The 22898-nt window shown below is 41.1% G+C and overlaps 2 protein-coding genes across 2 annotated transcripts; both read left to right on the top strand.

The window, feature by feature from the left end:
* The first annotated feature begins 2105 nt into the window (after positions 1 to 2105).
* On the top strand, positions 2106 to 13743 carry sema7a (semaphorin 7A (JohnMiltonHagen blood group)). The gene is made up of 14 exons (XM_015964411.3): positions 2106 to 2434; positions 2501 to 2640; positions 3032 to 3073; positions 3207 to 3302; positions 3514 to 3616; positions 3736 to 3846; positions 4359 to 4501; positions 8320 to 8498; positions 8761 to 8869; positions 11034 to 11229; positions 11424 to 11536; positions 12669 to 12814; positions 12964 to 13022; positions 13119 to 13743. The coding sequence occupies exons 1-14, from the start codon at positions 2314 to 2316 to the stop codon at positions 13526 to 13528; spliced, it is 1968 nt and encodes a 655-aa protein (XP_015819897.1). The 5' UTR covers positions 2106 to 2313; the 3' UTR covers positions 13529 to 13743.
* A 4838-nt stretch (positions 13744 to 18581) lies between these two features.
* On the top strand, positions 18582 to 22287 carry islr2 (immunoglobulin superfamily containing leucine-rich repeat 2). Its single transcript, XM_015964409.3, has 2 exons — positions 18582 to 18838; positions 19214 to 22287. The coding sequence occupies exon 2, from the start codon at positions 19217 to 19219 to the stop codon at positions 21353 to 21355; it is 2139 nt and encodes a 712-aa protein (XP_015819895.1). The 5' UTR covers positions 18582 to 18838; positions 19214 to 19216; the 3' UTR covers positions 21356 to 22287.
* The last annotated feature ends 611 nt before the right edge of the window (positions 22288 to 22898 follow it).

The raw sequence follows: 22898 nt of genomic DNA, 5'->3' as shown, positions 1-22898 counted from the left end.
TACTTATTCATTTCTGAGACCATCAGAAAAACAGGCATGTACTGCATCTCTCTGCAGCTCTCTGACGTCACTCATCCACATGTCTGACCACATTTAAACTCTCTGCCTTTGCAACTAAACCTAATCAAATCAGAAGGGTTTCTTTGCCATATATGCGAGAAATCACAACATTAGGAATATGCTGCTGTGCCCGTGCGGTAATTGGTGCAAAAAAGAAAGATAAAAAATAAGAGATAAGCAGATAAAGGAAGTAAGAATATAATTATGATTAAATAATTATATGAAGTGGCAATAGTTAAAGAAACGGCTTCAGGTACAAACACATTACATGGTCATGTGACTGAAACAAAGCGACTGGAGTGGGCAGCCCTAGAATTGTCATTCATGAGACCAACTGCGGAGGGGAAGAAACCGCTTTTGTGGCAAGAGGTTCCGGTCCGAATGGATCAGAACCTCTTGCACTATGATGGTTCATCAAACCGACCATAGAAGTAAGTTGTTTAGGCAGATTAGTGGCGGCGGGGCTTTCGGGCTTGTAGTTCATAATGTTGCTGAAACTTTCCACACAGAGGTCAAGTTGTTTTCAGAGATTTGCTGCTGAATGTTGACAAGGTACTGGTGTTTAGCCATGACCACTTCTTTGCTGATCCTGTACTTATGGGAATAACTGACCAAAATGGTGCCGTGGAAGGATGCCCTGGTACTTTGGTGTGCTGGTTTTGTTTTGCTTTTGGGTGTAATCTGGACTCTCTTCTAGGTTATTTTACTCCAGAAAAAACTCACAATCTGACTACTGATTTTGCATGCTTCTCCTACTTTCTCCTTCTGAAACTTGCCAGATGTTTTTAACTTTCTCTCTGCTAATCGGATACCAGCATTCAGCACTCAAACAAAAAAGAATAAGAATAGAGTAAAAATAGAAAATCGACTCTCCACAAAGAAACAGCATAAAGATACAGACATAAAAATATTCATCCAGGTATTTCACAAGTATTAAATATAGCTTTGATGTTAGAATGTGACAGGATAGTGACAGAAGCAGTTAAACCGTGGAGAGGTTCTTTATTATTTTTTTTGTTCTTTTCTTACACAATTTAGTAAAAATTATTTATTTATATTGCACGTGAGGTAAATAAATAATTTTTACTGAACTGTGTAAGAAAATAACAAAAATATGGATTACAGACAAAAACACAGTATGAACAGACAAAAGAGGTTCTTTATTATTCAAAATAATAGTGTGTGTGTGTGTGTGTGCGTGCGCGTACGTGCATGTGTGTGTGTGTGTGCGTGCTCGTACGTGTGTGTGTGTGTGTGTGTGTGTGTGTGTGTGTGTGTGTGTGTGTGTGTGTGTGTGTGTGAGTGTGCTCTGTTTTCTCGATCTCCAGTGAGTCGTGGAGGATGGCTGCTTATACTGAGCCAGGATCCTCTGGAGGTTTCTTCCTGTTAAACGGGAGTTTTTCTCTCCACTGTCGCTATATGCTTGCTTAGTATGAGGATTGCTGTAAAGTCACTGACACTCGTCAGTGGACTTGATGCAATTTGCTGGGTTCCTTATAGGAAACTTTTTTTCTGATTGGCTTAATGAACTGACCTGAATTGGAAAGTTTATTATGTGAAGTGCCTTGAGATTACTCTTGTCGTGATTTGGCGCTATATAAATAAAATAAAATTGAATTGAATTGAAAGGCCAAAGACTCATGATTAAAAATCACTGTATATCTGTCAAAGGTATAAATATCTGGAACCGTTATCCTGAAAATATAAAATTGTGTTCTTACATGTTGAATGAATGAATGATCTATGGTGGCATTCAGTTTTGTATCTTGGGTGTCTCAATCTATAGGTAAGTAAATTTTACCCGGTCAGATCTAAGTGAGAGGGGGGAGCAAGGGAGGTGCTGCGTGGGGGGTTGGTAGTGAGAATAAAGTTTTTTTAATTAGTGACAAATTGTGGCATGTCTCTATTGGGTTTTTAAATGTGTGGAAAAATAATACATGGTTCGTGTTAACGTGAATATGATTTATGGGGCTTCCCTGGGGCTCCAAATGTGACCACAAGGGGCGGCACCGACGAAACAAGTGCGCCTCTCCGTTAGTGTGCACTGATGGTGTACTTGGTCTTGTGCGGCTCTGCAGGCAAATCTGGCCTTTTTCATTTGTTTACGTCCTGCGAACGCAGTGGTGACACCGTGACAGAGATGGAGGAAGAGGAGTGACTGCTCCGGTCTATAATGCAATAATCGCAGACAGGCGATGCCTCAGTTCTCCTAACAGGATAGCGGAACTGTCCGCTCTCTCGCGCGCAATAATTATGAACCGACTCTATTATTTTCCTCTCCTGCTGCTCGGCGAGTTTCATCTTGTTCAGAATAAAGACTTACAGGAAACACCGACTCTCGGCTCGCCTAAAAGCCCTAGACTCCTGATCACAGGTGGGTGAGCTCCTATCATTCTGTTTCGGTGAGACTCAACGCTATATTTACTTGTTTTATTTTTAGGTTTAACCAAAGGTGGACATGTGTATGACGCATATCAGAACCACAGCGTCTTCTCATATCAGGAGGATTCAGACGAACTGTATGTTGGTGGGACTGACTTTGTTTTAAAACTGGATGTGAACGAATTTCACATCTTAGAGGTAAGTCCTGAGCTCCGCTTTGGCACCTGCTGCTGTGTTTGCTTATTCCACGTCTTCTCAGTTTAATTCTTCTCCAGACTGGGTGCATTTTGTGGTAATTAGACAGCAAAGTAACAGATGGCTGGCACAGATCTATTCATGGCAGATTAGTTAAAAAAACAGGAACATTTTAAACAGGTCATCATAATAAATCTGATTACTTTTTCTAACTGTAAAATGCTGAATTCTTAAGATAACCAACTGATTGGAAATCAGATCCAGAAAATCTAAAACTGCTCAAAATCTTCTTATATCTACGATCCATGATGATGATGATTTCATAAATAGGGTCCATTTGGTGCTTTTTATTGTATGATTGGTTAATTAGAGGAACAAATTTGTTCTCTGACAGGAATATCCACTGAAGACCACAGAGCAGCATGAATGTCATGAAGTAAGTAGCAGCAGATTTACAAAATGTGACTTTTTATGTTTATGTTTATGTTTATGTATGTAGCTGACGCTTTTGTCCAAAGCGACTTACAAGTGACTTTTTGCCTTTCTGTAATGACAAATGTCTTTTTTAGGGCTCTTGTACAAATGAAATCACCGTAATCGAGAAGTTTCAGGACAGCGTTTTTGTCTGTGGAACAAATGGACTCAATCCAAAGTGCTGGGAGCTTGTGAGTGATGAATGCATCTTGAATATAAACCCAACTGTGGCAGCAGGGCCAAGCTGATTTAAGGGGTTCTAAGGAAACTTTATTTGAGTTCCCTGCTACATAATTAAGTAGGCTATCTGGTATCTCATCATTTGTTTATGTGTTTTCCACTGCAGCTCTCAGGACATCATATTGGACTGTTGACTGTTTCATTTTCTGTCGTTCTTTATAGTTCCCTTCTGTAAGTAACCAGTCTTATGAAATAGTGGAGAGCTATGAGGGGACCGGCATCTCCCCATTTGTCTACACGCAAAACTCCTTGTCACTCGCAGTTGGTAAATATAGATTTCTACGTGTTTAAAATGTGTTTAAGGCATCAGATATGACTCAGGACTATAATAAAACTGACATAAACTGAAGTAAAGTATTTGAAGTGATCTTTGCTGTTGTGCAGATGGAGACCTGTATGCAGCAGCACCTTTGGATGTTGAGGGAAGCTCACTACAGTTCAGGAGAAAAGCAGGCAGCAGAACAAACGTTTGGATGTATGACAGCTGGGTCTCAGGTGAGAATTACAGCAGGTTGTTTCTAGTGTAGGAGCCCTAACCCGTTATTACATCTGTGATGTGCCTTCAAACCAAATTATTTACATATCTGGCTTAATGATGGCACGTAGCTTTGTTTCTCAGCAACCCAAAGGTAAACAGAAATAATACATTTTCAGGAATTCAAGGAAAACGGCTCAATGAAGGAAATTAGATCCAATTGAACTATTTGCTTGCGTGTCAGTGAAAGTGCAGGCACAACGCTTTTTTTGTCAGCAAACCGTGCGTTTGCACAGACGGGCAATTTTCAGTTTACAGCGGCAACTTTAAAGGGAAGCAGTTTCATTTGGCAGTGTAAAGTATATACAGCAGCACTCAAACGAATTAATTTTAGTAGCACACTCCCATGCTTCTTTTTGTTGTAGAAACAAGCAACTTTAATTTTTTAATTTTAACTGTATTGAATCTGAACATCTCATCACTCAAGCTGCCTTCTGGTGCTGTTGCTAAAACATGACGTCCTTTTTCACAGAGCCCACATTCATCTCTGCATCCTGGGTAAAGCGCGAGGATGACCCTGATAATGAAAAAATCTACATATTTTTTCGTGAGAAGAACTCCGACCACAGCCCAGAAGCTGATCCCTGGATTTCTAGAGTGGCCAGAGTGTGTAAGGTACGGGCTCAACACAGGAGATTCTGAACCTCCATTGTGCAGGCGACTGGACCCACACCCATAAAAACACATTTATTTTTAATTTGCTCATTTTCTGTCAAACAAGGGAAAACCCCAAATATTAAATAAGTGACAAAAATGTACAGCTAGGTTGTAATCACATAGAAAATATTTATGCAAGGTGGTGATGTACTGCCAAAAACCCCTCAGGGTGCCTTTGGGTTGATTTCTCAAGGCTTTGAAACTCTACCAAATTTTTTTTTCCATACAGATGTTCAGTTAGGTTGATCATAGTTCACCTTGAAGACAATAATGACAAATTTGAACTATTTTAAACCATTCAGGACCTCTGGATGGAGTGTCACTATAGAAACCAATAAACTTCTGAAGATAAAGGTATTCCATAAGTTAAATAATCTAAAATAAATTTGCATGAATGTTGGTGCAATAGATATTTTATGAATATCTAATATTTACATGATATATGATGTATGTTTATCAGAAGCTTCCAGCTTCTGCTGAAGATCAGTTTGCATTTCAGTGCAAGAAAATGTGTTTTATAATAAAATTAAAACCATCCATCTTCTGAAGCTGCTTTGTCCACGTAGGGTCGCGGGGGGCTGGTGCCCATCTCCAGCAGTCAACGGGCAATTAGGCGGGGTACACCCTGGACAGAGAGCCAGTCCATCGCAGGGACGCACAGAGACACACAGGACAAACACACACACACACACACACACACACACACACACACCTAAGGACAATTTAGACAGACCAATCAACCTGACAGTCATGTTTTTGGACTGTGGGAGGAAGCCAGAGTACCCAGAGAGAACCCACGCATGCACAGGGAGAACACGCTAACTCCATGCAGAAAGATCACAGGCCGGGAAGCGAACCCAGGACCTTCTCGCTGCAAGGCAACAGCTCTAACCACTGCACCACTGCGCAGCCTAAAATTAAAACATTTAATTGTACTTTTAAAGGAGTGAACCACACACAAAAAGATACATTTTTTAAATTATTATTTCTGATTATAAGTCTCTCTGAGTTTTTCATACAGGCTGAACATGAAAATAGTCTCCTACACCTATCTCCTGCTTTAGCTTCTGATAGAAAATAGATGAAACTCTAGGATTGTCACACCCTGCCAGGAGTCCAGCTCTTTGTTTCCTGTTTTACTTTGACATTTTCCTCTCTCCTCTGTGTCATTTCCTGTCCTTCGTTAACCAGATTAATCCTAGCTGTGTTCACTTGTATTTAATCTCTCTTTGTTCTCCTTTTCAGTTGCCAGTTCGTTGTTGTCTTCTAGCTCTTCGTTCCAGCCGTGATTAGTGTTTGCTCTCAGTATGTTTGACTTGGTTTTGGTGCAACCGTTTCTGCTCTTTTTGCCTGCTAACTTGAATTAGCTTGTTGGAATATTTACCTGCCTTTTTGACCTCTGTCTTAATAAAGGACATTTGCCTTTTACCTCCTCATTCCCCAGCCTTGCTTTTGTGTCCAGTTCCCTATACCTGACAAGGATTTGAAAAGCCTGACAGTGTAACATCGCACTGTCACTTAACATTCATGGACTCACCCATCTTGACTCATGACAGGGAAGGCTGTTGTTGGTTTAGCATCCAGGAAACAGAACATCTCAACTAGTAAAAGCTAACTGTTAGCATTAACAATTCCACCACACAACAGAACACCTCCAGGGTTGAGTTATTTGTGGAGATAAACATCAACGTTGCAGAGAAAACAGAGTTAGTGGCAGAGTCGTTGCTGTTATCCAATCACAGGCGAGATGTCCAAATAGATCCTGCCATGTTGAGCTCTTCTCTGGTGTGGTATTCTGCAAGTTTCTGAAACAAGCGCATCTTAGCTTTTTTCCCCCTGAGTACGAATTGAAAGGCATTCAATCATACTGTATACCACTACAAATAATAAACAAGTGAACCACACCTTTAAAACTGTACAACACACAAGATAATGGGTGTTTCTCAATGTCAAGGCGCCTTGCCTTGCGAGGCAATGTCTTGCAAGGCCAGGTGCCTTGCTTACGAGGACACTGTCCTTCCTTGGTCAAAGAAAACGGTTAAATGGAACAGACTTGCATCACGTGACCGTGGCTTCCACAGCGGTCATGTAACATCACGTGACACGGGAGACAACGTTATATTTTATACGTATTAGTTTCAATATAAATATATAACGAGCCTTTTACTTTTTAAATTGTGTATATGTTTATTAAATTAAAAATATAAGTGAGTTACCCGCTAGCCACCGAAGCTGCAACTAATAAGCATCTAACCAACAATAGATAACTTCTTTGGATCTAAAAAAAAAATAAATAAATCATTTAAAATTAGTTGACTTACTTTTAAACTTGAAAATTGTCCCCAAAGTAAGTCGCTTTGGACAAAAGGGTCTGCTAAATACATAAACATAAACATAAACATAAAGTAGCTGCCGGCTTCTGATCCACCGTCCTTTTGAAAATACCGCGTGTATTCTGGGTAATTTTTGACCAAGGCTAGACAACAAGACACCTCCCGTGTATCCTCGCTCAGCTAGCTAAACGGCTAACAAACAGAGAACACACGCCTCGGTAGAACCTGAACATTGGAACCGACTGGAACACGTCTTGGCGGCTCCTGATGACGTATCTCCTAGCCACCTGAGGCGGGGCCAAGACATCAAGGCAAGGTTCCTTGACATTGAGAAACACCTAATATATATATATATATATATATATATATATATATATATATATATATATATATATATATATATATATATATATGTGTGTGTGTGTGTGTGTGTGTGTGTGTACTCGGGCTGCACAATACATTAAAAAGAACAGAAAAAACATAATGAATGGTCAGCTCAAATGTCTGCATCACACATTGTGTTCCGTTTGAAGCATGACGTTTTTGACTAATCAAATAGAGCCCTTCACCCATTTGGCCAATCGGGTGCGTTCTTATAGGTTAGATGCCCACCCCCTATGCGGACACCACTTAATTTGGATGGCTGGCAAACACCTGAGTTAGCATTGTTCTGCTCTTTCTGCTGATTCTTCTTTTCCCTGGATTCACTGTTTGCCTTTTCTTGTTCATTTTCTTTTTCTCTTTGCTCACATCTTCTGATAACATTTTTTGTTTTTCCCATTTTTATGTTTTTTGTTGTTGTTTTAAAATATTTTTTTTATTTCTTTCTTTGTTTTTTTATTTAGTTTTTTTGTTCTTGAGTTAAGTAGTTGTTTATTTATTGCAAGTCATATTGTCATTGCAATATTAATCACTGTTATCGTGCATCACGTTTTTCTAATATCGTGCAGCCCTGATGTGTACATCTTCATGTAGCTGATGACAGATTGAAAAACATCCTTTTCCATCTGAAATAAGCAGTAGGTTACCTGTCAGGTAACTGACCTTTATCTGTTTCTAACAGGAACAATGTAAAGGGCAAGGACTGTTTCTAGTTTAAGCAGAAGTGCACTTTACATGGATATATTGACACTGTCGTCATGGAGAGTATAATACCCTAACAGGAAGTTATTTTCATGGCAGTTAATTGTACATGCAAAGACGAAATTCAGCTAATACTTTCCGTGCACCATGAGGAACATTTAAAAAACTTATTAAATCATGCTTCTGCAATAAGGCGGTATCCCTCTCATGCCACTGTGGTAGTGTTTACAAAAGCTTCTCGAAAACATGACTAGCCCTAAAAGGGGTTTGGTGTTTAACTTCACTTGGGAAGGTGGCTGCAATGTTAGTGGTATAGAATAACTTAGTCAGTCTGTTCCTTGTCTCTGTGTCATGATGCAGGTGGATGAAGGTGGATCAAAAAGATTCTTCCAGAATACTTGGACCTCTTTCCTCAAGGCTCGGCTTGTCTGTGGATTTCCAGACGAGTCGCTGTACTTTAACCGTCTCCAAGACATCTTTGTGATGCATGCTGAGGATTGGCGTGACACCAAAGTCTACGCGTTGTTTTCAAGCAGCTGGTACAACACTTTTCTGTAACATTTTCTTCTTTGTTTTGTTTTGTTGTCAGAAACTAAGGAACAACAAAGGGAACAAACGGGCATCAAAACGCCAGAGATCGCAGTGTCTTGGGTTTTAGTTATTACACAAGTTTCCAAAACATCATACCACAACACTGAGACGCCCTCACCAGACCAGTTTGGAGCGATGCCAGCTTAAAACAATGCAATCACTATGGTATTCACCATCTGCTGACCTCAGTTGTATTTATTTCTGCTTTAGGAACTCTTCTGCGGTTTGCGTTTACTCAATAGAAACGATCGAGACTGTCTTTGAGAATTCATCTTTCAAGGGCTACAACAAAGAAGTTCCTCATCCAAGACCGGGAACGGTGAGAGTCGGTTTTGTTGCTATGGTACTTTTTAAGAAAACACATCTTCTTTAAAATGGTTTATTTTTGCATGCATACTTTTGCACTCACGGTCACCGGGAGTTTTTGTTTTCACAGATGGCATGTCTGACCAGTTTTAGATTAGAAAACATGTTACATAAACAGGTGGAACTCTGGAACATTTGCTCTGAGTTCATGCTGTTCATGTTTTCCATAACTACTTGATGGTTGGCGCACGAGGTCTGTTCGCTTTTGCAAAGTTGCTGTGGGGACTACCTGGTGCGTTTCTAGATGTTCCTGTCTTTGTTGCTCCAGACAACACGTGTGCATGTGGTCATAGTTTAAACATTAAGCATGTGTTTATATTCAGCATTGGTCACTGGGTCATTAAATTACACAGTTTATAGAAGGAAAATCTCAATGGGTGCATCCCTCCTCATTCAGACTAAACTTCAGCGCTGCTGCCCTCCACATGATGACTGTACCAGTTCTTTTATTTGGAAAAAGAAGCACTCGGTTGCTTCCTTTTTAAACACTCAGAAAAACAAATTTCAACCAAATGAACTTAGTCTCAGACTCAGGCACACAAACTCATTTGCAATCAGATCTCACCCAGCATTCAAGTTCTGGGTTTGCCTCTGTCTCCTTCCTTTACACGAGGACATCAAGAAGGGCCTTAACAGCTTACGGTGCCTTCTTTTTATAAACAGAAGCTGCATCTCTTGAAGCTCTCCCAGGATAATGCTGTTCTTTACTTTATCTCAAAAGCTGAGCCTGATCACCTTTTGGACGAAGCTTATTTCAGCTGATCATGTTGTTGTGGCCATGCTCGAAACCCTTTGACCACTAGAACACAGACAGATCAAGAGCTTTGCTTTGACCTCAGCCTCCCCTACATGGCTATAGACCAGAGAAAAGCCATCAGTCCTGAAGACAAAGACTCCATTTTTCTGCCCTCCTTTTGCTCCACCCTACCATCACTTGAGAACAAGTAACCAAAGTGCTTAATTTTCTCCACATGAGTCAGAAACTCTCCAAATCTAAAGAGAGTCCACCCCTTTTCTGTTAAAAACCAATACCTCAGACTTGAAGGAGCTGACTTTAAATAATTAAACATGTCGTTCTCAGAGAAAGGGTTTAATACTTGTTCGTTTTGACGTAAAACTCTAATGCCTAGTTTGTATTTCTCTGTCTACGTTGGAAAGGAGACACCCAACGCTATTATCCATCGTCGCAAGGGCTCTCCCAACAGGCATCGAACGTGTCTCCATCGAAAGCAACAGAGACTGCAAGCCTGTGACTGGTCAGGACGCCACTTCCTTTAATATTTTCAACAGCACCACCATTCCCCCTCAAAGAAATGAAATGAGAGCCAAACATATCTAGCGACAGACACGAAGCAGATTGAAGAATGTCTTGCAGATAAAGTCAGACAATGTTCACATTTTTAGATGCAGTATAAGTAGATTTAAAAAGATGTATTGCTGCACAGTGGTGCAGTGGTTAGCGCTGTTGCCTTGCAGCAAGAAGGTCCTAGGTTCACATCCTAACCTGGGGTCTTTCTGCAAAAGGTTTGCATGTTCTCCCTGTGCATGTGTGGGTTCTCTCCGGGTACTCCGGCTTCCTCCCACAGTCCAAAAACATGACTGTCAGGTTAATTGGTCTGTCTAGATTGTTCTTAGGTGTGTGCTTGTTTGTTCTTTGCGACTATGTTGTCCTGAGATGGACTGGCACTCTGTCCAGGGTGCACCCAACCTATTTGCCCATTGTCTGCTGGAGATAGGCGCTTTACAACACAGGCAGTCATGGTGGTGGAGATGAGCTACGATGTAGCCTCAGCTGCCCTGGGGTGCCACTGGTTCCTCCGACCACCACCAGGTAGAATGACAACTGAAAATGTGCAAATCCCAAAAACAGCAGAGATGTAGATTGTTTACTGGTTTTGGTGGGAGCAGTGGTGGTGGTAAATTCTAACAGCTGCTGGCAGGAAGGATCTGCGATAAGCAGAAAACTTTGACCGCAGCATTCTCTCACCTTCAGCATGCCTGAATAAACCGTGCATTATTATGGGAAGAAGGCTGGAATCCTGAAATTTGGTTACATCTGGTTTATCTGTGTAATGTTTACTGACAAAAAACACATATTTGTTTGTTTTCTTTGTCAGTGTGTGCCGAACAGCAAGAGCCTGTCATGGGAGACTGTGAATGTAGTGAAGGATTACCCTGAGATGACCGACTGGGTGCACTCTGTGCATTACCAAGCTCCTTTTTACACAAGTAACCACAACTACACCAAGATAGCTGTTGACCGGGTGCAAGCAGCAGACCAGCACATGTATAACGTTTTGCTCCTTGCTACTGGTAAGTCAAGGCTGCAAGAAATCCCTCAGCTCACCGGATAGGTGATATTCAGTCTGCTTCTTATGCTTTGTGATTATTGGTTTTTCTGGCTTGTAATCAAGCCTTGTTTATAATCTCTGCTGGGAACAATGGGCTAAAAATACATCACCTCCAGCACGAGTCCCATAATTACCGCAGTATTTCTCATCCAACAGATTCTGGGAAGATTCATAAAGTCCTAGAGGCTGGTTCAGAGCCTTTCATTGTATCGGAAACTCAACTCTCCAGCACTTCAGCTGTACAGGCAATGAAATTAGACTCTAAAAAGGTACAGTGCTTAAAATTTACCTTATAGCTGCCACATAATTTGCACTTTGAGTTACAATTACATCACCTTAACAGTTGCGAAAGCACAGATTTATGGGACCTGAAAAGGTGTTAGGCCGAGAGCCGATATTGGTTTTCTCAGTTTCACAGAGTCAAAGCCTCTTTCATCTTATTTGTCTGGGATGGTCCATGACCTTGCAGCTGTTTGATTAGCAGAGCTAGAGTTATCAAAATCTTTCTGTAGCACCTGGCACCTGTTTGCAGCTGGAAACAATCAGTTAGGCAGAGCCGGACTCAGTCAGTAAGGAAAGGGTATACAGTTAAAACGTTGGGTTTTAATTAGACTGCCAAAGGAATGAAACAATACAGGAAGGGCTATTTATTTTGGCTTAGGAAAGCTACAGCAAGTGGCAAGGTGACATTTTGTTCAGGAGCCAAAACCAATTGCGGAAGGAGCTGGAATAGGATACAAGGAGTGATCGGACTGTCACAAGTCCTGCAGTTAGACTAATAATTCTTTCATTTTTAACTGTGTAAGCAAGTCTGCAGTTCAAGTAGGCACACGCCGTATTGGCTAGTAGAAGCTAACCGTTAGCATTAGCAGCTCCACAACGCGACATAACTCCTCCAGACTTGAGTTATTTGTGGAGATAAAACATCAACGTTTCAGTCAGTGAAGGAGTCACTTTGCTGTTAGCCAATCAGATGCAAGATGTTCAAATATCAGGAAATAGGACTCTACATCCTGCCGTGTTCTGCTCCCCTCTCCTCTTGCTCACTTCTACGTCATCAAACAGGAGCACCAGAACTTTTTTACCACAGCGATCGACTCACGAGGCATTCATAGAGACCACTAAATTGTGTCTTTAAACTAGGGGGTAATTTTTTTTTCATTGAATTTGTATCAAGAGCTGGTTGAAAGTGGTCAGATAAAATGTGTCATGCTTATTTGCATCTGATTGATTAAAGAAGCTACAGAAAATCTGAAGTTGCAACAAATTTTTGAAAAGGAATTTGTGTGAAAATAGATTTCTCAGTATGCTTTTAAAATATTTAACAAGGTTAGGGTTTTAGCTAGTTGTCATTCGTGTTTTAAGTTGTTTAACTTTTCCCTTTTGGTCTCATTTGTTTAGAAGAAGCTAGTCATAGGTTTTTCTGAGAAGATTTCCTCCGTGGACCTTCAGAATTGTGACAAGTACGGCAGCTCATGTGACGAATGTGTCCTGGCCCGGGACCCCTACTGTGCCTGGACAACATCTGGATGCACCCAGACTGTCCCGTAAGTGACTCTGGTACACACGCCGTGTATGCAAACCCTGCAAAAGTACTCTGTTTAGTTCACTTCACCTACCCCTTTATGTTGATTTCCAGCAGGTTTCTTCTACTTTTGGCACTAAAATAACGGACCTGTTGTGTTTATTTTTACAGTGGGAGCATTCAGAACATCATGAATGGGGAAAGAAGTGTTTGCTCCACATCAACAACAGGTAACGATCAAGAGAAGATGCAAAGATTGCAAAAAATGTTTTTGCAAAAATCTTTATTTATTTTTTCTTCTTTTTTCTCTTTGGCGCATAATACAGGGGACAGGTTAAAGCGGCAGATCTTCTTACAAACAGACTTGGAAAAAGTTCATTCAGTACCCCAGGGTGTCCCGTTCTACCTGTCCTGTCCAATAGACTCTTATCACGCCGAGTACACCTGGGAGCACGAAGGCAGACAGAGTCCTTGTCTGCAGATGCTTTCGAACTGTCTGCACCTCATCCCGTCCATGACGAAGGGAAACTACGGCAGCTATGACTGCGTTTCCAGGGAGAAAGACTACACTAAATTAGTTAAACGATACCGGCTCAAAGAGCCAATTCTTCCTCAATACAAGGAAGAACCTATGAGGAGCAGTGGTAATTTTTTTATGAACAATGCATCGGGTCTCACTCAGCACACAATGTGGATATTACTGCAGAACATAGTGCTTTGGGGGATTTCAAGATAGCTTTAGTAAGTTAGTAAATTATATTATGATAAATGACCCGCACTTGTATAGCGCCTCTCAGAGTAAGGACTCCAAAGCGCTTTACACTACAGTGTATCATTCATCCATTCACACACACATTCACACACTGATGGTGATGAGCTACAATGCAGCCACAGCTAACCTGGGGCGCACTGACAGAGGCGAGGCTGCCGAGCACAGGCGCCACCGGTCCCTCCGACCACCACCAGCAGGCAACGTGGGTTAAGTGTCTTGCCCAAGGACACAACAGCAGAATTCTCTGTCCGGAGCCGGGATCAAACCTGCAACCTTCCGATTACTGGACAACCCGCTCAACCTGTTGAGCTACTGCTGCCCCCTATTACTTTTATAAATATATATGTATATATACACACATATATATATATACATATATATGTGTGTGTGTGTGTGTGTGTGTGTATGTGTGTGTATAACGGCACTCACCCTGCTACATTTCACAACCGTCTGCAGCCAAGGCCATTTCTGAGTAGCCAGAACAGAAGTCAGACAAAGAAAACAGAGCACACATTGAGTGGTGTGACTGGTGTGAGCCATGCCAGTGTGCTGATGAACAGTCGCTGAAAGACTTCAGGATCTCTTGGAGAAACATTTCACTCTGGGAGTTTGGGATTGTCTCCCATTTACTAAAGTGAAAGACCAGGAAATCGCAGGAACACCATTAAATGTGATCTAAAAGCTTCCGTTCAGACAGCCACAAGTGGGAGGGGTTTTAGATGTGGTGTTTGTGTCCTAGCTCCCACGTGTGGATCAGGCCTGCGTTGGGACGCCCCCACGCACCAACCCATCTGGTTATCAGACGATCTGGGTGGAAGAAGACTGGCTGCACTGTTGGTGTTCAGGGGAAGTGGGAAAGCATGCATGGTTAAAAACATCCAACCAAAGCTGCATATGACTTTATGGATGAAGCTTTTGCAGCCATCAGTTTGAACTTTTTTTAAATGACTGGGGTAAATATAGCTTGTAATATTACTGTATAGTAAACACTGTATAAAGCAATAACATGTTTAAGTTATTTAAAAACATACATAATCTGCGATCACTACATAAATGATTGTGCTTAGAGCAGAAATAGAAAGGACCATCATGTTTTTATGTACACACCTGGTGGTTGGGTACATGCAAGCTGCACTGCATTGTGTCACTTTACATTTTTGTAATGACAGCATTTTGAATGTTATAGGCAAAATATTTTATTTTTTTTATAAAACCCCCAATCACTGAACTTCTAGAAGGATGCTTTGGCCAACCAACTGACAGACGGGAAATCCAGAGAGTGTAGAGGATGGAACCAGATGACTCGCTGAGGCAACGCCTGTCAGGAAATACTGACAAGACAGTAGATGTGTATGAAACCAGGTGTGGCATGGCTGTTTTCCAGCAGGATTCCCAAGCTGTTGCTTCTTCTCTTAAGACATGTACATGATGATCTGTAAAGTTTACCATGACATGAGACCAGACCTATCTTTTCCTATGGTTTTGTGTTTTTGGGGTCAGACTCTGTTCAGCACACGCATCACTTGGCTGTCTTCCCTCCCCTCATTACCACAGCAGACACTCCACTTAAGTTTTGGAGACGATGGTCTACTCATCAGTACTTCCTTTTTTGTCATCAGCACTTAAAGTCTTACTCATGCACATTTCACTTTTTGTTTCCAACACATTAACAGAAGGATCCATAATCATTCTAATGCATCCCGCTCCCTGTGAGACAGCTGTTTTAATTTCTCCTGTCAATGGTCATGCTTCATGTTTGCTCCAACTTTTAAAACGTTGAGATCTAACTTGGAGTAAAAAAAAAGAAAAAGAAAAAATAAACACAAAGGGTGAGGCACCAAACAACTACTGAATGACTGTGATCCTTATCCTGTCAGGAAGCATCGTTTAAACAATCCAACAATGGAGCTAAAAACAGTTAAAAATGATGCAGGCTTATTTGAGCATGATTCATAAAGTTAAAAAAAAGGAACTAAAATCAGGAATTCATTTCACATCTATGCACTGTTTTTATTTGATTAGGACCTTGTTAGCACAAGATGTTTTTTGTTTTGTTTTCCCCAGTCAAATGTGTTTTAATCAGTGTGTGTACCACCTAAACCTTCATTGGTTTAATCTGGATTGTAAATGAGAACAACAGCTTCAAAACCACTCCACCAATTTCTCAGTGAACCACCACAGACACATTTTTCTCCTCCAAAGCCACATAAGTAGAACATTTGGGTGATTTAAAAACCTATTTTATATGTTGTTTGAAAATAATCTACACACAGAAGCAGCAATAAAATCCTTTGCCTGTTTGCCACGTTGCAGCTTCAGACAGAAACCACTGAGTGTGTTGTTGTCAGGCTACTTTAATGAGGCTAAAGGGCTTAAGCTGGAGCTGACGCAGCACCTGATCCAACAGCTCCTCATCACCTGCCACAAATCACCTGTAGGTCTCACAAGTGAGCGTAGACGCTGTAATGAGGGTGTAGTAATAACGTTGTGTAGGTCCACCCTATAATGTCATGGTTTGTGTCATTTAAAAGCCTGTGAGTAATTCCCTGGAACACCCATTGGTTAAAAATCCACCCTGTTTGCTCATGTTTGTGACAGAAAAACTAAAAGTGAACTCAGACTTGTTTTAATTCTTGTGACTGGACAGCTAAGCATCACTGATAGGATTTAGCGCCTATTTTAAGAAGCACTTACAGCGCTCGGCTGATACAGCGTCCCTCTGCTGTGTCCCTGTTTATAATGAAAACTTCGTCCTTGTGCGTTTCCTCCTTTTCCTGTTTTGCAGAAAAGTGGAAAGCAAAATGAAAGGAAATGTGAAATTTCAAAGTAAATTAAAGGATTTTACAGAATTCTGGTGCTGATAATATAGTATAATAAAGCTTTAAAGATTTATAAACTTATGACCAAAAAGGAACCAAAACATGTTCTTTTTGTGAGGGAAACTGCGGTACTTACAGCGGCAGTAGAGGGCGCTGTTGGATCATAACACTATTAAAGTTGTGCCATTGTGAGGTTGTTTCTGAAGTTTTACCCTATACGCATCTGCTGTTAGGTTGTGACTCATTCATAATAAATGAAAGATGTTTTTAGGGTAATTTAGTTTAGATTTTCTTTTGTTTGTGTGTGTAGGATTAGCAGGGAGATTCCAGAGGGGCTCATAGGTTTGTAAATGTGCAAGATTTAAGAATACGAAGAAGCAACAACTACCACAAAATGATCATATTTATTTGTTTTCTTATTTATTTATTTGGATCCCCGTTAGTCATCAAATAAACTTGACAACTACTCTTTCTGGGGTCCTTTGCCAAATTCAATTACTGTATGTGAAGACAAAAACACAAAACAGTTATCAACCACAGCCCAATAAAAGTGCCATCATTTCAATTCACCGTTCACTACAAAAAGCACTTTAAGACCACTTATAAGGTAACTTGACCTTTACAGGTTTCTGCAGCTGCACATGCTTCAGGATGGACTGGGGTTAGAAGAGTCGTCGCCTCTACTTTGCCCTCAGGAAGAGTTCTGTGTCGGTTGTTCCTGATCTTTCACAGATTTCTCCTGCTTGAGCCGTAGCTTGAGCAGAAATGAATGATGCTAGATTTTTGGGTGTCACAAACTGTTTTTTGTTACTTTATTTTTGCCCAAACTTGGAAATTCTTCATCGAGCTGATTTTGTTCAAAGTGACAGTTGCTTGTTGCATTCATGTTCTGACATTTCCAGGGATTTACCAGTGGAGGACGCGCAGGAATCCCCTTAACTTTATTCTAAATCCACCAAAGTATATACTAAATCTAGTTTTTATCAACTAAGAAGGAACACCATGGTAAAGAACATTGGTGTTTAACAGTCCCACCTCTCCCGTCGATGCAGAATGTGGCTGTACTTCTGCTCACTGGGACGAGAAAGATGGAGCATATTACTCCTGCCTTGACCTCACTGCACTTGTTACCTGTTTGATTTAAATCTCTACATGGCCTTGCTCCAATTTGTCTTGCGGACCTACGCCCTCTTCACTCCCCTGCACAGTCTCTGAGGTTGGCTGATTGGCTGCTCCTGGAAGTGCCAAAGCGATTCGTAAGCTCAAAGATGACAGAGCTTTTTTTTCAGGAGCAGCCCCTAGACTTTGGAAGGTGCTGCATTTGCACTTTAAAGCATCTTTTCCATTTTAAATCTCTTTTGAAAACCCATTTTGGTGTTTTGCCTTTAAATCAACATGAGAGTCTTTTAGTTAGTTTTAGTTTTTTCTGTATTTTTATGTTGTGTATTGTTGTGTGTATGTTTTTTAAAATGTATTTTAATTATGTGACGCATTTTGGTTAGTTTCATACTGTTGAAGATGCTATACAAATAAAGCTGGCTTGGCTAAAATAAAAATAAAAATAAATAAAACGTGAATTCTGTAGGAATTGTAATTAATGTCAAACACCAGGAGGGGGCAGCATTGGAACAGAAAATAGCTCTGCTGCTGACTGAGTCAAATGATTAAGGATTACTCATAAACAATTGTGTCTAGTAATATAAATGTTATTAAAATGAAGAAGTAACAACCTTAAAGTATTTGGTGGTTAATAGTTAAAGTACATGCACTGATAGACAAGACAGGTTTGGAGCAATACATTACACTTTTAGCGAAAAGCAAACAAATTTTATTTATTATTTATTTATTTATTTTTATTTATTTATTTATTTTACACCACAATGGTAATTCATATACAAACAAGGCACTTAAACATATTTTCTCAAAGCTTCTTTTTGTATTTTTATTAAATTGATAAATCGTTTACCCAATCGGCTGTTTTGAATCTGAATGTATCCTATAAACTTTAGCTGATGAGTTTATATAAACCAAAGAGCTGTAGGCAGACTGAATGAGGTCAGACATCAGGTCGGAGTGATGAATTAAATATCGGATCCTAAATTATGAATCTTCTTTGAGGGCGGAGGAGCTGGAGCGTCTGTATCTTTAATAGTGAGGAGAAAGATGGGAGAGGCTGCGCGTTCATGTTTCCTTTTCTGGCTCCGCAGCGGCGGGAGCGCGCAGTGGCTCCTTCACTCGCTGGAGAGGAAAAAAGCGCCGACGGACCTCGACAACAATTCACCGGGAAAATGTTCCTGCCGCCGTCGCTCTGCAGCGCTGTCCAGTCCAGCACAAACCCCATGAACGGACTTGCCTCGTGCACCGAATTCAGCTCCTTCGACCAATAAAACTTAAAGAAACTTGAGGACTTTAAACTCCAAGAAAAAGGGCAGGAATCAAAGTTCACACTAAAGAGGTAAGGTGATTTAAGTATTCAGTTTCCTAATCTAAAATCACTCTAAAGATTAGGGCAAAGTGCAAAACCTTCTAGTTTATGTGTTTTAGTAACACGAGAGGAGAAAAGTGGCTTCAGCACCACGGACAGCGCCCGTTCACCAGAACCGGATCCATTTGACCTATAAATGATTCCTTAGATTAAACACAGTTCATATTTAATAATAAACAAATAAATCTTAATACTTTATCAAATTCATCTTAAACTTTAGAAACATTTATATTCTTTAGTTTCATTATTTACGTTTTTATTTGCAATCAGATAAGATAAAACGGACTAATAAACATTTTAATTTCTAATATTTCTTCTCTAATGTTTGCTGACTGGTCTTTGCAGAAAATGGAAAGAAGGCTCCTGCAGCTTCTTGCCTTGTGGACAGTTGTGATCGGAGTGGTGCAGAGCTGCCCGTCGCTCTGCAGCTGCCAGGATAAATTTTCCCAAAAGTTTGCTGATTGTGCTTACAAAGAGCTGCTGGAGGTACCTGTTGGTCTCCCATCAGACAGTACCACCGTCAGCCTTTCAGCCAACAAGATTGAGACTCTAAAAAGTAAAAGTTTTGTTAATATCACCCAGGTCACCTCTCTCTGGCTGGCTCATAATAAGATTGTCGCTATAGAGACCAACACCTTGGCCCCCTTGATTCAGCTTCGAAACCTGGACATAAGCAACAACAAAATAGTCAACTTCCCATGGGAGGATCTGCAGAACCTCACAGCTCTGCAGCTTCTGAAGATGAACAACAATGAGATGGTGAACCTTCCAAAAAACGCCTTTTCCACCCTTAAGGACCTGAGATCACTCCGCATCAACAACAACAAGTTCACCACCATCGTGGAGGGAACCTTCAGTGCCCTCTCTTCCATGTCCCACCTGCAGATCTTCAGCAACCCATTCACCTGCTCCTGCAACCTGGAGTGGCTTAGGGATTGGATTGCCACAACAAAAATTTCTGTGCCAGATCCCAATTTAATCCAGTGTGAAACTCCTGAGCATCTGAAAGGGGTGTTGGTTGCAAACATTCCTAAACTGCATTGTGAAGCTCCCATTGTCACCATAACGTACCACCCAAACATAGAGAACTCAATCCTTTATGAAGGTGCTTCGGTCATCCTAAACTGTGACACAAAAGGGAGCCCCAAACCACACGTCAGTTGGGAGGTGGCTGCAGGGAATCAGAATTTTCTGTTCCCCCTGCCATCCACCGGAGAAACAAGTGATGTGCCAATCAACGATAAGACCACCAACAGCAGGTTTCTTGTCTTCAGAAACGGAACCCTTATTATCCCTCGTATGAGTAAAAAGGAAGATGGAAACTACAGCTGCTCTGCAGAGAATGAGTTGGGTAAGGCAGAGAGTGGCGTTAAACTATCCCTGGCTTTCACCTCAAAGCAAGGCAAGGGTTCAACATCTGATTCAACCATGGAGAAGATTCGTCCGTCGGGGAAAAAACCTGAAGACCCTAAAAACACAAAAAACAATGTGATCAACTGGGCCAAGCAAGAAGAAAAGACAAAGGACAGCACAGAGGGCTCGAAGGACAAAGCCGAGCAAGCTGGAGGGACTGTAAAGGGCTCCGCCTTTGCAAGCAAGTGTGGCGTAAGGGACGGCAGTGAGTATATCTCCAACCACGCTTTCAACATGACGCTGGACGATCTGAAGCAGTACACCTTTGATTTTGGTGTTATTGCATTAGAAGTATCAGAAACGGAAGCTAAAGTGCAGCTGAACCCACTGCAGCTCCCCAACAGCAAATCAAACCTGCATCTCAGCCACAGTGAAAACCAGGAAATGGTGAATAAAGAGCCTGTGGGTCTGTTGCAGTCCTCTTTGAGTAAGGACACCCCGGACATGCTCTACCTCTGCATAAACACAGGAAATGGACACTCCTTGGTTCAGTGGTCCAACATAGAGGAAGGGGTTAACGCCTACCGCTTCCACGGTTTACAGCCTGGCACAAATTACACACTTTGTCTCACTTATGGGGGACAGGACTGCCAAGTCCAAGTGGTCTTCACGACTAGGAAGAAGATCCCCTCCCTCCTCATCATTGTGATTGTCAGCATTTTTCTATTGGGCTTGGCCACCGTTCCCCTGCTGGGAGCCACCTGCTGCCATTTATTATACAAGTACCAAGGAAAGACCTACAAGCTGATCATGAAGACTCAGAATCTGGATCAGATGGAGAAACAAATGAAAGATTTCAATCCCAGGGCGTCTTTGGTGGAGTCAGAGAAAACCTTTGACCCCAGCGAGTTGGGCGATGGTGGTGAGGAGGAGGAGGCAGAGGGACAAGAAGGGGACATGGTGGGGGAAGCTGAGGGGAGCGTGGTGACCGACTCCATCCCCGGATCTTCATCCAAAACCAATCAGGAGGAGTTTGAGGTGGGGTCCGAGTACAGCGACCGGTTACCACTGGGAGCGGAGGCCGTGAACATCTCGGAGGAAATCAACGGGAACTACAAGCAGCCCAGCCGCTGAGCTCCACAGACCGCCACTTCCGGTTTACTGTAACATACTTTACTTTAAGTAGCCTATTAAAGCAGGTAACTCACACGTCATCACACGAGAAAAATAAAAACATAAAAGGTGGATCGTTTCCATTTTATTTACCTCAACAAGTCACTGAGAATGAAATCATGTTGGTAAAAACGTTTACAGAACAAGCACAAGCAGCTTATCACACGCGCGCGCGCGCACACACACACACACACACACACTCACGGCGCAGAGAGAGCTGTAAAATGTTCAAACCGCCTCTCCGGGAGCATAACAACAACCGAATAAGTGCCATATTTTAAAAATCCGTTTTATTTTAACCGCCGTCAGGGACCAGTCTCTCTCTCCGAGCCGCGCGTGGCTGCGGGAGTTTTAACATCCTCTCAGGTTTCCCGGAATAAAGCGCGCGCGCGCTGAGTACAGGAGCGCACTCTCCGCTCCAAAACAAAACAAATCAGATTTCAGCTGTTTTGTGCTTGATGGGAACAAAAATGCCAAGTTATTTACCAACAACGTTTGTCAATGCTTTAAAATGTGTGACTTTTGCGTGTGAACCGACGGGTGCTTGCTGTATTCGTTTTTTACAACGAACATGTCCTTGGCATGTCACGCGTGTTTTCTTGGGTGGTTTTTAGTGTGTGTTAGTCTGTAGGGCTTTTAGACGTGATTGTCTGTCTGTGATGTAAATCCCAACGAATTACATTTATTCTTTTATTAACGACGGTGCGTTTGGGTGAAATATTCAAGGAAAAAGAGACGCAGCGCGCGTCTGGCGGCGTCACTGTCTTGTAATTTGTTGAATATAGTAAGTTTTTGTGAACCTTGTTGTAAAATGAGAACAAACAACGTAACCTTTTAAGATTTTTTGATATAAATTTATGTAAGTGGAATTAATAAAACATTATGAAAAGAAAGTCTGGATTTGTCTTGAATAAATGGATAAGTCTGATTCCGCTCTAAAAACGGAGACATTTTTATAACACAAATGTGTTAATACAAGCCTGTGAATAGTTATTTCTTATCAATTATTTAGCACCAATAATAATGAGATTTCATTCAGAAAGCTAATAAAAATGCTGCGTTTGAAAGCAAAATCTAAATAGATCATTTTTTAAAACATAAATTTAATTATTTAAATGAGAACATGATGTTGTTTTTTGCCTTCTAACCTATTTAAATTGGACAAAATATCACACAACAATTTTTATGCCTAAAAAGGAAGATGAACATTTACTATTTGTTTTATTTTCACAGTGATAGTATTTTTTTTAAAAATCAGAATTTTCCATTTTGATGTAACAATCAGAAATTAAAATGAAACAATGAGAAGAGATCAGGGGGAAAACATCTGGACAACAAAAGAAACAAGGCTGGTTGCAGCAAGTGGTTTCAGATTAGAAAAACGATTAAGCTCCTCCACAGGTACAGAATAATAAGAAAACATCCTGCATCACACTAAATAAACAAAGAAGAAAAACAAGACAAATTTTCTATTCAAACAACTCAGTTTCATAAATAGTTCTCT

Source organism: Nothobranchius furzeri, chromosome 4 (genome assembly GCF_043380555.1).
Source record: "Nothobranchius furzeri strain GRZ-AD chromosome 4, NfurGRZ-RIMD1, whole genome shotgun sequence".
Classification (NCBI taxonomy): Eukaryota; Metazoa; Chordata; class Actinopteri; order Cyprinodontiformes; family Nothobranchiidae; genus Nothobranchius; species Nothobranchius furzeri.
This window is presented reverse-complemented; position numbering and strand designations above follow the sequence as displayed.

Coding starts and splice junctions, on each gene's coding strand:
- islr2 (XM_015964409.3), top strand. CDS start 19,217: ATGGAAAGAAGGCTCCTGCAGCTTCTTGCCTTGTGGACAGTTGTGATC.
- sema7a (XM_015964411.3), top strand. CDS start 2,314: ATGAACCGACTCTATTATTTTCCTCTCCTGCTGCTCGGCGAGTTTCAT. Junction 2,641..3,031: donor ACGAATTTCACATCTTAGAG/GTAAGTCCTGAG, acceptor GTTCTCTGACAG/GAATATCCACTGAAGACCAC. Junction 11,230..11,423: donor CGTTTTGCTCCTTGCTACTG/GTAAGTCAAGGC, acceptor CTCATCCAACAG/ATTCTGGGAAGATTCATAAA.